General features: G+C 43.8%; 1 protein-coding gene across 5 annotated transcripts in view; it reads left to right on the forward strand.

Annotated features, from left to right (window-relative positions):
• The window catches only part of LOC128406792 (connector enhancer of kinase suppressor of ras 2-like), a 310,922-nt gene that overhangs the window by 288,572 nt on the left and 7,946 nt on the right, over positions 1–14,404 (forward strand). For 2 of the 5 annotated variants that reach the window (XM_053374481.1, XM_053374478.1), the window contains exons 20-23: positions 6,288–6,358; positions 7,488–7,588; positions 11,972–12,479; positions 13,072–13,271. In XM_053374481.1, the coding sequence (XP_053230456.1) occupies positions 6,288–6,358; positions 7,488–7,588; positions 11,972–12,479; positions 13,072–13,271 (880 nt within the window). The other 3 variants (XM_053374479.1, XM_053374477.1, XM_053374480.1) reach the window with 2 other exon arrangements.

A 14,404-nucleotide genomic window follows, 5' to 3' on the forward strand; every position in this document is an offset into this window, starting at 1 on the left:
TGGCAACTCCAGGTAGGGCTGGCAATGCCCCTTGTCAAAAATCCTGGAAAGCCACTTTCAGCCAGGGTAAACGATACTGAGCTGAATGGACCAGTGGCCTGACTCTGCACAAGGCAGCTTCCTGTGTTCTTTTGCAGCCTAGGTGCTCACTGTTTTTTTATATATATAATCAATTTTTATTGAAAGTTTTCAACATAGAATACAATAAAAGCCAAACCAATCTAAGAGAGATAGATGGGGAAGAAACCAAAATGGTAGAGAGAGAAAAATAGAGAAAAGAAAAAGAAAAGAAGCAGGAGAAGATAATAATAATAATAGTGTTAAAGAGCTTTGACGTATTATTATTATTTCTCTCTTTTCAAATTTTATTTATTCAAGTTCTGAACCACCTTTCGTCATTCAAGATCTGAGGATGGCTTATCACAATTATACCTTAACCCTTATTCCACACTCGTGAAGAGTGAAACCTCCCAGCTCTCGCCCAGGTGCTCACTGCTGATGGGCAAATTCAAGTACCCTCCTGCTCTCCCTACTTTGGGCTTTTTTATCTCCCAACTGCTCACAGACCAGACAGCCCTTCCAACTGCAGGACACTTTCTGGCAAAGGACTGTCATTGATGTGGCAGAATACATGGCTGTTGTAGTTTGGGTGGATGCTTGCCAGTACCAGGGTTGGCAGAGTAGGAGGAGGCTGGAGCGGCTGCCATCTATCAGTTCCGTCTGTCCTCACCCACCCCTCTGCTGCTGCTTACCACCACCACCTGTCCCTGACACAGTTTGCTGCTGTGCACCTCCACCTGGCACACTTGTTTGAGCAGGGGCATCAGCAGTGTGTGGCTAAGGGATGACATGATAGAGATTATGAATAAGGTGTAATGAAAGCAGGTAGGGAGAAGTTTTTTTTCTTCCCTCTCGTAATATTCAGAACTGGTGCTATCCAGTGGAACTGAATGTTTGGGAGCTTCAGGGCAGACAAAAATAAAGTGCTTCACAACAGCCCACATTGGGATACATTTCCACAACATGTAGTGATGGCCACCAACCTGGATGGCTTTGAAAGAGGATTAGCCGGATTCCCCGTGAATTTCACTATCCATGGCTACTAGCAACAATGCCTATGGTTCTGCCTGCACTTTCGGAGGCAATATGCATGCACACCATAGGCATCTTTGGCTACCTTGAGAACAGGATTCTGGATTAGATGGGCCTTTGACCTGACCTAGCAAGGCTTTTCTTAGGTTCCTATCAGAAAACAGCTGTGGGCACTTTGCCCAGGACATCCTCAAACCAGGTGCTGATCCAGATTTTTTAACCTTGCCTGTAAAAATGTAAACAGTGAATGGGACAAACAGCTATTGGGGAACAGGTATATCCTACAGGTTCATCAGAGCTATAACTGACACTGGCTTCATGTTGACTTTAAATTATTCTGATGGGATACCCAATCAGCACACACAAAAGCTAGTCATACTGTGCTTCATGTGCCAGAATATTCCTTTCAACAGGGTTGCCCCATTTGGCCTGTACCTTTAGCATCAGGGACCTGTGGCCTTGCTAGGTGCTAAAGTTGCATTTTGAACATGTGAGGGATGTTGCATGGGTATTGTGAGTGTTTGTGAGTGCACACCTGGCTTCCTTTTTGTATAAGGCCTTATCAGCAATTTCCTCAGAACAAGATGGAAGCAAAATGTAACTTTATATAAGAAATAAAACTGGACAGTGTGCAAAACAATAATAAAACCTAACAGTCAGGGTCCGTGAAAGCTTCAGGGCTGTCACTGAGAACGCCTGCTTCTTCTGCATTGTCACCAAGTCAGCATCATGGAACAGCCAGCATGTTTTCCTTTGAAGATCTTAAATATCATCTTGGTCTATATAGTGGTACCTTGAGTTACAAACGCCTCAGGTTACAAATGCTTCAGGTTACAAACTCCGCTAACCTGGAAGAGTTACCTCAAGTTGAGAACTTTGCCCCAGGATGAGAACGGAAATTGTGTGCCAGTGGTGCAGCGGCAGCAAGAGGCCCCATTAGCGAAAGCACGCCTCCAGTTTAGAACAGTTTCAGGTTAAGAACGGACCTCCGGAACGAATTAAGTTCGTAACTAGAGGTACCACTGTACTGCAAATGTGGTCTGCTAGGTATCATGCTCCTAAGTTGTTCAGGGCCTTAAATGTCAGAAACAAAAGCTTGTGTTTGGCTCAGTAGCTAATAGACAGCCCGTGCATATTTTTCAACACCAGCATAATATGTGTAAAGCAGAGTGTCTTCCTATTAAGCACCGTAGCAACAGAGTTTTGCACCAGCTGCAGCTTCCACACCAGACACAAGGGTAGCTCCACATATACTGCATTACAGTAGTCTACTTCTGCTCTAAATGAGGATTTTCCATAGAAAGTGTGAAAAGCTTAGTGTTGGCACTAAGGCAAGGGGTTATAGTGGCTTTGGATAGAAAAGAAAGTTAATAGGATGAAAAGAGGTGTGTGTTTTTCATCAAAGTCCATTAAGCAGGTGGAAGGCATGCACACAAAAGCATGAATTGTTATGGTTCACTTCTCAGCTGCTAAGCTGTCCTGGGCTTATTGCTCTGTTGTTGGCTTGACAAACCTAAGCAGGCACCGCATGAAATGAGATCAGCAAAATCATGTCAAATTATCAAATCAGAGAAAACACATAGAGCATCTCTCCTGTCGGTGATCTTCATTTACTTTTTTTTAAAATGCCACAACAGTGACAGATGCAGCAGTGGGGAAGGCAGGCTGCAAAGACTTTATATGTTTGGAAGGAGCACACTTGTTATTCCTGCTTGCAGTGGCAGCTTAATCTCCCTGTATATACATTTTCTTCTTGACGGAAAACTTAAGAAATGAGTATCTGCCAAGCTCCTTGAGACATTATGGCTTGGATCGGGGCGATAGCTCTCCCTGAATCAGCTGTTGGCGGAGACTTCGCCCCTGCTTTCTGCAGGGATCAGCTGCATGTGGGAGCTCATCTGTGCAGCCCATCCACCTGCATCTATAGGTGCCCCACACATGACCTCACATAGGACATGAGGTGTGGGGCAGGTGGGTGTGAAGCAGTCTTGCAGGCCAAATCAAGACCTGTGCTTGGCCAAATTTGGCCCAAAGACTGGAGGTTCCTTTCTCACACTTTACAAATAAGGAACATTGAGGAGGTGCAGAGCTGGCCTCCAAGCCATGGTACCCTGATCCTAGATCACATTCCTGACATGTAAAAGTCTCCTCAGTGATCTTTTGATGGGTGCGTGCCTAGGGCTGATTTGGGTGTTTGGCAAGCTTGTTTGTGATCAGACGTTCATTTTTCATGTTCAGCTTCTGTTTCAGGAAGTGTTCAGAACAGACAATATTGTTACATGTTCTCTTTTAAAACCACCCAAGCAGTCTTAATAAGCTTTCCTACTATACTATTTGCAGGGTGGTGTGGGGAGAAGAGTTTTGTTGTAATTTTATTCCAAGCCTTCAGTCTACTGCAGTTCTATTCTTTTGCAAAGCAATTACAGCCACGTGAGCGCCCCTGTTTTGAGGTGCTTTCTAGATATAGAGCTGCCTAACATTATAAATGGCAAGTCACGCACAGTTTGCAAACCATATTGGCCTTCCATAATGTGATTTATAAATAATGTTTTGACATCAAATTGTCCTTCAGCGCTATGAGTCCCTTGCTGTTAAATCATTCCCGCCCGCCCCCTGCCCCAGCATAACAATATAGGGGATGCAAAGTGAATCAAATGAGGTTTTAATAAGAAATGCCCTCCTGCATATAATGGAAAATGCATCAGGAACAACAACTGGAAAAGGCTCAGAAAATATGTATTCATTTAGAGATGTTGGGCTGGTGCTCCTGGTAAGAGTGGCTGTTAAAAACCCTTCATATGGCATCTGTGTGTGTACACCAGAACTCCAGTGAAGCTGAATGTCGGAAGATTCGTGAAAATTCCAATTCCTTTTGGAATGAGTCCAGAAATATGCACAACAGATGTCAAAGCTTAGGGTGAAAAGGCATGTCATTAGCATTTGATGGAAACTATAGAATGGATGTACGTCTGTGGGAAGGCTATTCCACAGCTTAAGGGCTGTCCCTCTCTCAGGCTGCCACCCTCCCCAACATATTTATTTAGGGTGGCAGAACTACCAAGAGGGCCCCCTCTGCAAGTTTTAACACCCAAGAGGGTCTGTAGAGAATGAGGTGATCTTTCAGATATTTCGGGCCTAAGTTACTTTAAGACTTTAAACAGTGTCATAGCTACGAAGGGGCTAGCCGGGGTTTTTTTGCGCTGGGTGAAGCCTCAACATTCAAGCTTCCAACCTGTGTGTGTATGTATGCAGATGTGAAGGAGGTGTCAAACTGGGTCTTTGAACCAGGTTGAAATAAAGCCTATTTTTGCCCCTGTGAACACTTTGAATTGGGCCTGGAAACAAACGGTGCAGCTGTTTTAAAACAGGGGTTATGCAAGTGATGAATGTTTAAATGAAACAGGTTTGAACAACTTCAATTCAGGGTGATGTTCATTGTGTTATTAAGAGACATCCTTGCTGCTATTAATGACAGGGACATTGCATGGAATATAGAGGGTGGGAGAGAAGGTGAATAATTATATCATTCGGGTCCCAGCCAGGGCAAAATATGACTTAGCAAACGAAGGATGCAAGGCTATTTTAGCAAAATTCCCATCTTTACATGGGGATTTAATAGCTTATACTGTACAGAAAATCTGTTCAGGACTCAAAGGAATAAAAGGAGGTTTCTATAATTGGTCCAAGGAAGTTTGTCCTCGGGAGGGCTGTAAGTCTAATTCTAAATGTCACTAATTCTCATCTCACCAGCATCACAACTCCAGGCATCTGAAACTATTCCTGCCCCATTCCAGAAAGAGAGACAGAATTTCGTTTGCAGCTTATTACAATTCTCTTCTGTTTCAATTTGCCCCCAAGGGATAAATGTGACACAGTACAGTTGCCTTGTTTCTTCAGGCTTTTATTTTAAAGGAAAGGAACCTAGGAAGAAGCACAGATGAGCCAGGCCACTAACTCAGCATCTAGTTGAGCATTGGGGAAAGGTCATAACTTAGACAGCGCCAGGTTCAATTCCCAGTATCTCTAGGTAAAACTGGTAGCGTCCCTGGCATATAGAGAGGGAAGAAAGTGGGTGAGTATTGAAACTGTAGTATCTGATTGAGATTCAGGCACTGAAGAACTTCAAGTTTATAAGGTTGTTGGGGGGGGAGTTGATCGCTTGTTTCGATATATGAAAGAATAATGAAGAGTCACACTCTACGCTGTCACTGTCAATGAGCATTTCTTTGAGCTTAAAAGACAAGTGCAAACCACAGGAGGATCAAAATCCTCTTCTGTTACGCTTCTGGCATGCAAGCTTCACTCTACCCTTTAAATAATCAATGGCTTAAGGGAATCTTTCTTTGTTGGTTGGTTGGTTGGTTGGTTGGTTGGTTTTCTTTGCAGTCCTCCAAGTTGTTGGGGTGGGGAAGTGCATTTCATAACTCAGGCCTGCCCCACATCATAGGACCCCCCCCCTTTATTTTAAGTCTGACCGATGGCATTGCTTTCAGTGAGCAAAAATTTAAAAAGCAAACAAACCAAAGTTTAAAACCAAACAATAGAACAACTGTGAATCTGTATAATGTCGCAGTTGCAATTAAAAGCTGGAAATGATGCCTGCCTCACAAAGTCAGCTATACTGTTCCACATCCAGTCCAGTACAGTGGTACCTTGGTCGTCGAACTTAATCCATTCCGGGAGTCCATTCGACTCCTGGAACCATTCGAAAACCAAGGCACAGCTTCTGATTGGCTGCAGAAGCTCCCTGCACTCAGTTGGAAGCCGTGTCGGAAGTTCAGCTTCCAAAAAACGTTCACAAAGCAGAACACTTACTTCTGGGGTTGTGGCGTTTGGGAGCTGATTTGTTTGACAACCCAAGGTACCACTGTGTTAATTTTCAAATGGAAAATGGTACTTAAACCAACTACGGAAAAACAGTGGTGGTGACAGAATAGTCTTTAGCACTCTGAAATGTATCATTTTCTCATCTTCTGCTTTCTTTACTCTTCTGTTAATTTTTTTTTATTTTGTTTTATGTGATAAAGGACTGTAGGCCACTGCTTAAAGCCAATTGTCTTGTTTTGTATCGATCTGCTAGCCTTCCTGGGAACTGTTTCTCTTTCAGAACAGGTTTTAAATGCCTTAAATGAACAGTTGTAGCAGGGTGTGTATTTGTGTGTTTAAAATGCCTTGTCTCTTTTTTCTCTCATCAGATGGATGAACCGTTTGGGTCTTGCAGCCATTGGTTATACACCTGATGACAAGGATATCCGACCCGATGAAGGTAAGGCCATCGTTATTCTTTGACATCCATCTGGATGAACGGAGACATGTACAGAGTGGGGTAGAGAATCCATGACCCTTAACATGCTTGCTTACAAGTGAGCTTAGGGATGCTTTAGGAATTCATTCTTTGTGAATGCCTATATAAAACACCATATATATATATATATATATATATATATATATATGCAGGTCAGAGCTTACGTATCCATTGAATTTCCCACCTCTCCAAACGTTGTAAGGAAGTTCACAACATGTATTGAAAATAGGCATTTAAGCCAATTTTTTTGGAGATAGTGGGTTATACCCAATGCTAGTCCTACTCAGAGTAGATCTCTCAGAGTTAATAGATATCACTAGCTTAGTAGTGCACCTAAATGTGGGAACAGAATGGTTAGTATTCTTGGTAAAAACAGGTAGAAGTGATGTGAATTACAAATACAATAACAATAGACAGATTTGTGCATCCTCAAGTAAACCATAAACACGTAGATAGGGAAACCACCGTGCTGCCCTGCTGGCTGTATCCCCTATGTCTATGTCCCTTCTGGTAACCTCCTATCAGAATATCAGCACAAAAGAAGAGCCTGCACATACACAAATGCATGGCCTGGAGGTGGAAAGAGAGAGGTTTCTCTGTCTCATAACACTAGAACTCATGGATATGCAATGAAGCTGAATGTTGGAATGTTCAGAAGAGATAAAATAAAGTACTTCCTCACGCAGCACATACAGGAGGAGTTATGGCTACCAACTTGGAGGGTTTTCAGAAAGGACTGGGCAAATTCACCGAAGATGGGGCTATCAATGGCTGCTAGCCATGATGGCTCTGCTCTGCCTCCACAGCTGGAGGCAGCAATGCTACTGTGTGCCAGTTGCTGGAAACCACAGGAAGGGAGAGTGCTCTGGTGCTTGGATCCTGCTTGGCCACTGTGAGAGCAGGATGCTGGGCTAGATAAGCAATTGGCCTGATCCAACAAGCTGCTCTTATGTTTTTTTTAACTTGCACACTCGGGGACAATTACCAGGTTGCATAACTACACAGTAAGCTACAGCTTACTGTGGTGTTTTGAAAAATGTTCCCTAATGTAGGACTCATTTCAATGGCAAATGCAAACACTTTTTAGCAGATTACTGGAGTGAAAGTGACCAGGAAGATATTGATGGCTCATTAACTCTGAAGCAAGAGGCACCCATAACACTTTGCGACACCTACCACCGAACACCCTCGGTAAGTTACATGAGGCATGCACTAGGCTACTTCTGAGCCTTGGGCTGTATTTTTTTTTTTTAATCCTTCTGGCTTTTGGAAGAGTGTCTACTGACATTGTGTTGGATGTGGACTAAGTTAGTTGCACATAGTTTCCATTGAAATAATCGAAACTGGTGGTGCCATGACTAAATTGCCCCATTGGTTCCAATGGGACCCAGCCTCAAAGAACTTTGTTGGGATTCACCAATTGTAAGTGAAGCAGAGCAGATAAGTATTTCTACTGTAAGTAAAGAGAACATGACTATACCTAATGGACCAAGAGTAGTGCTGAATAATAATATATTGATAAAGGAAAAACAAAGCTCTGGCTTTGTTGACTTTTATGCAGAAATTCCCATATGCTCAGTTATGCTTAATGGACTTAGGAGCCCTACCTTTTAACCTGGTGAATGGTGAGCCGTCTGGGCCAGTAATGGAAAATGGAGTAGGGTGGATCTGCAGAACCGCCCTCCTGACATCTGCGTTGTTTAACAGATGGGGATGGAGCAGGGGTAGGTGGATGCAAAGTTGGAGCTGTGCGAGTGCGTGCACTGGCAAGGCTGCTTTCGTTGCTCCAATGCTGCCATTGAACCTGCACAGCCCCAACCTGGATACCGCCCTGCCCCATCCAGGTAAACAGTACTGATGCTGTTGCCAGGAGGGTCGTTCGACCCCACACATGGTTACCCTACTGGTCTGGTCCTTTGATCACATCAGTTGGACAAAGCAATAGAATGCTGAAGGGATGAGCATGACCCCACAGTATTATCTAGTCACATCATTACAATCATTTATATACTTTGTCTTCTCTCGCTTTTCTTTCATTGTTAATCTCAAGGCAGAAGGCATGTCGTTCCCAGGGCAGGGGCACCTCCCTTCCATACCCAGATTTGCTTAGCTTCAGCAAGGAAGTGGCATCATGTGGGGTATTCCATGGAGAAAATAGGAGTGTTGGTTGGCAAGGAAAAGATAGGTGTAAAAAGAGAATCCCCTGGATGTCAAGATCCAGGTTTTGACCAAGTACTCTTTGGTGAGAGAACCCCAGTAGAGATTTTAAATCATGAAGTATATAGCAAAGTACAGTGTGGAAATGTGCCCTTGTGAGTTCCTTCCAAAGTTCCCCTCTTCCCCTAGCATAAAAAAAGCCCACGTTTGTGTTTTTTCCATACTTTGGTCAGAAAATACAGGCAGTAAATCATGACTTAGTTACAGTGGTGAAAGTCCCTAAATGATTGGTATAGGAACACAACAATGGCTTGTAAGAGCCATGTGGTCTGAGCTGCAGCAACCAGCTCAAAACCTCTTCTCACACTGATTTTCTCTGGTAGACTGAGCTACAACAATAGACTTGATTTCATTACCTTCCTTCCAAGGTGAGAGAGGGAGTAACCTAGCTCAGCCTAGCATGACAGCTTATACTATGGTATTGACACCTTCATGAATTAGACTTAAACATATTGGTTATGTGAGGTTGATTATCCCACAGACCCCTTCTCAGACATAATAACAATTGCATGCACAATTAATGAACTACCCAAAGACACATCTTGACTCAAAGGTATCAGTGCTGTCAGAAGTGGCTTGGTTAGTATGTCGGCTGTCATTTCTTTGGTTTGACAGTTGGCCAATTTAACAAGTCCATCGTGCATCACCTCACACATCTATTGGTATTTCTGCCCAATGTGTTTGGTTCTCACATGAAATTTCTCACTTTGAGATAATTTCAAACAGCTTTGGCTGTCTTCCATCAGTCGAACTGGTTTCTGCCCACACAACCCAAAGTCCATAATTAGCATAGAAAAAGTCTACACATTTGGTATGTTAAAAATTGGTTTACTTACAAACCCTTCAATGGTCAGGTTCATGTGCTTTTTCCATACATGGATCAGAAAACACAGGCGGTAAAACTTAGTTACAGTGGTGAAAGTTCCTAAACTATTGGTATAGGAACACAACAATGGCTTATAAGAGCCATGCTGTCTGAGCTGCAGCAACCAGATAATACATTTTATCCTCCTCCCATAGGACAGGTAAAAGGAATTCAGGGTTGGAGAACTGGTGGCCCTCCAGTGAGATGTGGGAGACCAACTCCCATCAAGCCACAGTTAGCATGGCCGATGGTGGGGGGGAATGGGAGCTACTGCAATCCTATGCATGAATAACTAGGAGTAAGTCCCATTTAACTCGGTGAGAATTACTTCAGAGTAAGCATGCATAATATTATGCAGTTAATCAGTATTCCAACCATCTGGAGCTTTTTTAAAAAAGAAAATTTCCTTTGATCTTTGAATAAGCTAAAAAAAATGACGATAGGAACTGATTGAAGTTGGTTTGGAAGTTGCAGTTCACACACAAACAAAAAAGCAAATTCTGCCAATGCTAAGTTTCCTAATTATGCGAAAAGCCCCTGGTGTAAGAACAGTTAATAAAAGAAATAATGAACAGGTAGCAACTAACATGACTCTGAATTTCTCTTTTCATGCCTGGAGAGGAAACAGTTCACTGACAGCTTAGCAGAGAGCCACATTCTCTTCTGGGCAACTTTCCAGGGGCCACATGCCAGTGGTGGGTGACAGCAGAAGCATAAGTGGGCAGAGCAGCAAATGTAATGTTTACCTCCCCACGATAGGCTGCTTTACAACCACACTCACCTCTCTCTTTCCGCCAGCCAGCCAAGCAAAAGGCATTATCAGAGCTCGAGGGCACTTTCCAGCCAAGGAAAAATACTCAAAGGGAATATGAAGCTGGGCCGCTGTGGGGTGTGGCTTGGGGATAGGGAGTATGGCATGGAGGATCCTGAGGGCCAAACAGAGATACTTGGAGGGCCACATCTGGCACCCAAGCCTGATGCACAGGGTTGCACAGCAGCCGCAGCTGCTTTTGCTCCCAGCCTCCATCTAACCCCAGAGCTTCAACTCCAGATGTTTTGGTCTGTATTGGAGAGAGAGAGCAGGAGAGAGAGCTGGAGAATGGGGGATAGGCATTCAGAAGCCTTTTAGAGGGTGCTCCATAATTTACACAATCTCACTTATGCACATGGGGGCCCAGAACATAAGGGGGGGCTGTATATGTGTAGAAAGTGATGGTAATGATATACTCTTTCGTTTGCCAAATGTATCTTGACATTTTTGGAGGGAGAGGTGGGCAGGGTACAAATCTGCAAAATAAACTGTTTGAAGCCATAGCGATCATGTGGTTAATAAGCATGTTGATGGATAGTCTACCGAATGTGTACAACCTGCTTTTTAGTTTCCTTTCCTTTTACCTGTGTTTTTTAAGTTCAGATAGGACTCTTTCTGTATTTTTCTTTCAGATTTTTCTTCAGCGTGAATGATGTGGTCCTCACACAGCCTGAACCAAAGGGAGAATGACTGAGGCAACAGCATCACATGGGTGAAACTCAGACTGACTTTTCACCCATGTGATGCTGTTCCATCAACTGGGATGCAGGTTAAGCCCCTCCCTTACTGTTTTCCCCCAATTTTTTTTTCCATTTTCTCTCTCTTTTCCTTTTCAGAACTTAGCTGAAAGAATTTGGATAATGTTCAGCAGTCCCTTAAAAAAAAAAAAAGAATTCTGCACTACAGTGTTCACATGTTGCTTGCCCCCTATTTTGTTGGAACATTTGTTCTTTTTTTAAAGAAAAGAACTGGAAATCCAGTTTTGACTTCTTCTGAGGAGGCTTTAAAATCTCCCCTGCAAAGCAACATTGAATTGCAACTACATTAAGCAGATCTCAAGAAAAACCTCTTAAAAACCTGTGTCGAAACAAGAATAGGGAGTGGTTGAGGATGTTTTCCAACAACTACAAAGGGAAGTGATTGTGATTTTCAAATCCGCACATCAGATCTGCTGGTTAGCATTAATGTTAGATGTTACTTTAAAATGTGCAGTTGCCACCACCGTTGATGCTTCTGTGGTTGCTCCTGAGTAAGCAGTAGGATGTCACAAGATTTCCACCCATGTGGGATGCTAAGATGACACATTCAGTGGACTTTGAAGAGGGGTAAATATTCCCTGTGTTATTGCCAACCACGTTGCCACAGTAACTCATGTGAGTAGGAGAAGGCTTTAGATCAGGGATAGGAAGCCTGTGGCCTCCAGGTTACAACTCATCCATCATCCCTGATCATTTCCATGTTGGTTTTGGGCTGATGGGAGTTGGAGTCCAACAATATTTGGAGGGCCACAGGTTTAGATTTCTTGCCAAGACAGAAGCAACTCTTGAGGGCATCAACTATCACACTGGTAACAGAATGACTAAAGAGAGAAGGGTAGGTTTTATTGTACAGTACACACTGGGTTTTTCCTTTATGTTCCCAACACTGTGTCATATAACAGACTGTTTCTAATTATTTCCAGATGAATTCTTCGAGCCCATTCCCTGAGCCTAAACAAGGACGACACTTCTCCAGTGAATCAACCTATTCTCATTCTTCTGCGGAAGATTCCCGGCAGGATGCAGCAGCGAGCACACACTCATCAGGTTGCAGACCTCCCTACAGAGAAAGGCGTTCCTGGCAGGATCTCATTGAGACCCCGTTGACCAGTTCAGGGCTCCATTTTCTGCAGACTGTCCCTCCTGACCCAGAGTACACGAGCGGACAACCCGGGTCATCACCTGAGAGGCGGCGACAAGCAACGCTACCAGTCCAAAGACGACACAACCATGAACAGGATGGCCCTTTCCCATTGGTGGAGTGCCACAGAGGCCACAGCTCTCATGCCAGACCCCAGAAGCAACGTAGTCAAAGCCTCCCACGAAACAGAGATGTCCGAGCGAAAAGCCGCGTAAAACCCAGTGGGATAACAGAAGAGAGATCTGAAGAAAAGCTGCCTGTTAGAAGGCAAAGTAGCTTGTGTGAAGAAGGTAAGAAGGGCTCCTGGATTGGTGGTTGAGGGTACCCGGGTGAGATTGTGGAGATCTACTGCCTGCCAGAGCAGACAGAGCTTAGGTAGATGGGCCCCAATAGTATGCAGGAGGTTAGAGTGCTTTAACAGTCAAGCCTTCTTCCCAGGGAACTCTTTGAAGTATAGCTCTGTAAGGGGAATAGGAGTCCCAGGATTCTGTAGGGGAAGCCATGACTCTTTCATGATGCTTCTGTTAATGTACAGTTAGATGGGTGCCTAATTTTGTTCCCAAACCCCCCTCCCCCAAGTTCTACAAGGGGCAGCATTGAGACTAAGGCGTTGATTGCCAGCCCCACCTCCTGGACTGGTTGTTAGGAAGGCAGGCAGGTAAGAGCTAGCTGAGGGTGGGCCAAGGTTGCTGGGGCAGGGTTCCACCTGCCCTCCACCTGCAGCCTCTGGTGCAGACTACTGTGGTTTACAGGCAGACCGAAAGCTGAATAACTGCTTCAGAAAAACAATAAGTGTCCTGTTTTGGCATAAATTATTATTGTTTTCTGTCACTGTATATTATTATTACACGCACAAATAAAGGAAGCTGGATTTTCTTTCAGAAAATGCAGAAGAGCGACCACAGAGTGCAGATGGTCTGCATGAGTTGTACAAAGCTCTGGAGCAAGCTAGTCTGTCAGCATTTGGAGAGCAACGCCCTTCCACCAAGCAGGAATACCGGAGGTCCTTCGTAAAGAGAAGCAACGACCCTGCTATCAACGAAAAGCTTCATCACATCCGAGCTCTCAAGAGTACTTTAAAAGTAAGCATTTGTCCTTGATATGCTGCAGCTGCATACACACATAAGACTAAGCTAAGCCATGGCTTAGCTAAGCCATGCAGCTGTATGCTGCAGCTGCATACACACATAAGACTAAGCTAAGCCATGGCTTAATGTGAACATACAGGCTCCCAGGGAGGAGAACACAGTCATTTTGCTCCTCCCCAGTCATTCTGAAATTGCACAGCATGGCATCTAACCCAAGCTTTGCCTTGCTGTGTTGTCTGAACCTGGAGTCATGTTTAAGATCTCTCCTGCACCTTATTTTTGGCTACAGTTCAGGGTTAAGGAGGAGAGAGCTTAACCAAGAGCCAGGGTTCAGAAAACACATTAAGTCAAACTTTGACTTAGTTGCCACACTGAGAATACAGGACTGGGGGAAGGAGCAAAGGGTGACAGGGAGCTCCCTCTCTGGGAGCCAGAACATTTCCAAGGTACCAGTAAGCCATAGTCCAGCTTACCAAGTGGTACAAACCAGGCCTCTGTATGTTATTGTGTCAACATGAAAGACCAGTGTAATGCTGTAAAACTTGTTGTGAATGAACAAGACAAACATTTCAGAATATTTATTGGACAGATGATCCTTTTGCATATTGTTGATTTCTTGAATCCCGTCCCTCATCCAAGGACTTCAAAGTAATATATGTAAGGTTCCACCCCATCCCCATGCTATTTTCACCATGATTCTGCCAGGTGAGTTGAGGGAAGGGATTGGACCAAGATCACAGAGAAAACTCCACTGGCTGAGTGTTGGTTTGAGTGGGGACTCTGAAGTTCAACTCCCTGCATCAGATTGACTCTGCTCTCTGCTGTGTACAGAAATATGCATGACTGTTGAAACCATTTCGAACTTCCCTAGCTGTTCAGAGTCTCAAAAGCATAATGAAGTAACCACAAAACTGGATGACTATATAAATCATGTAATACCTCATGCCTGTTAACAGAAAGCCTTCCTTTTAAAAGGATTCTTTCTTTTCACCTGGGTGTTATTTATTTCTTAAGTAAAACATTTTTGTTGTGCCATTTTGTTTCAAGTGGGACCCTCAAGGAAGATGACAACCATCCTGAAAACATAATGTGCCACTAAAACACCATAAACAAAACAGTTGTAACCA

Source organism: Podarcis raffonei, chromosome Z (assembly GCF_027172205.1).
Source record: "Podarcis raffonei isolate rPodRaf1 chromosome Z, rPodRaf1.pri, whole genome shotgun sequence".
NCBI classification, from domain to species: domain Eukaryota; kingdom Metazoa; phylum Chordata; class Lepidosauria; order Squamata; family Lacertidae; genus Podarcis; species Podarcis raffonei.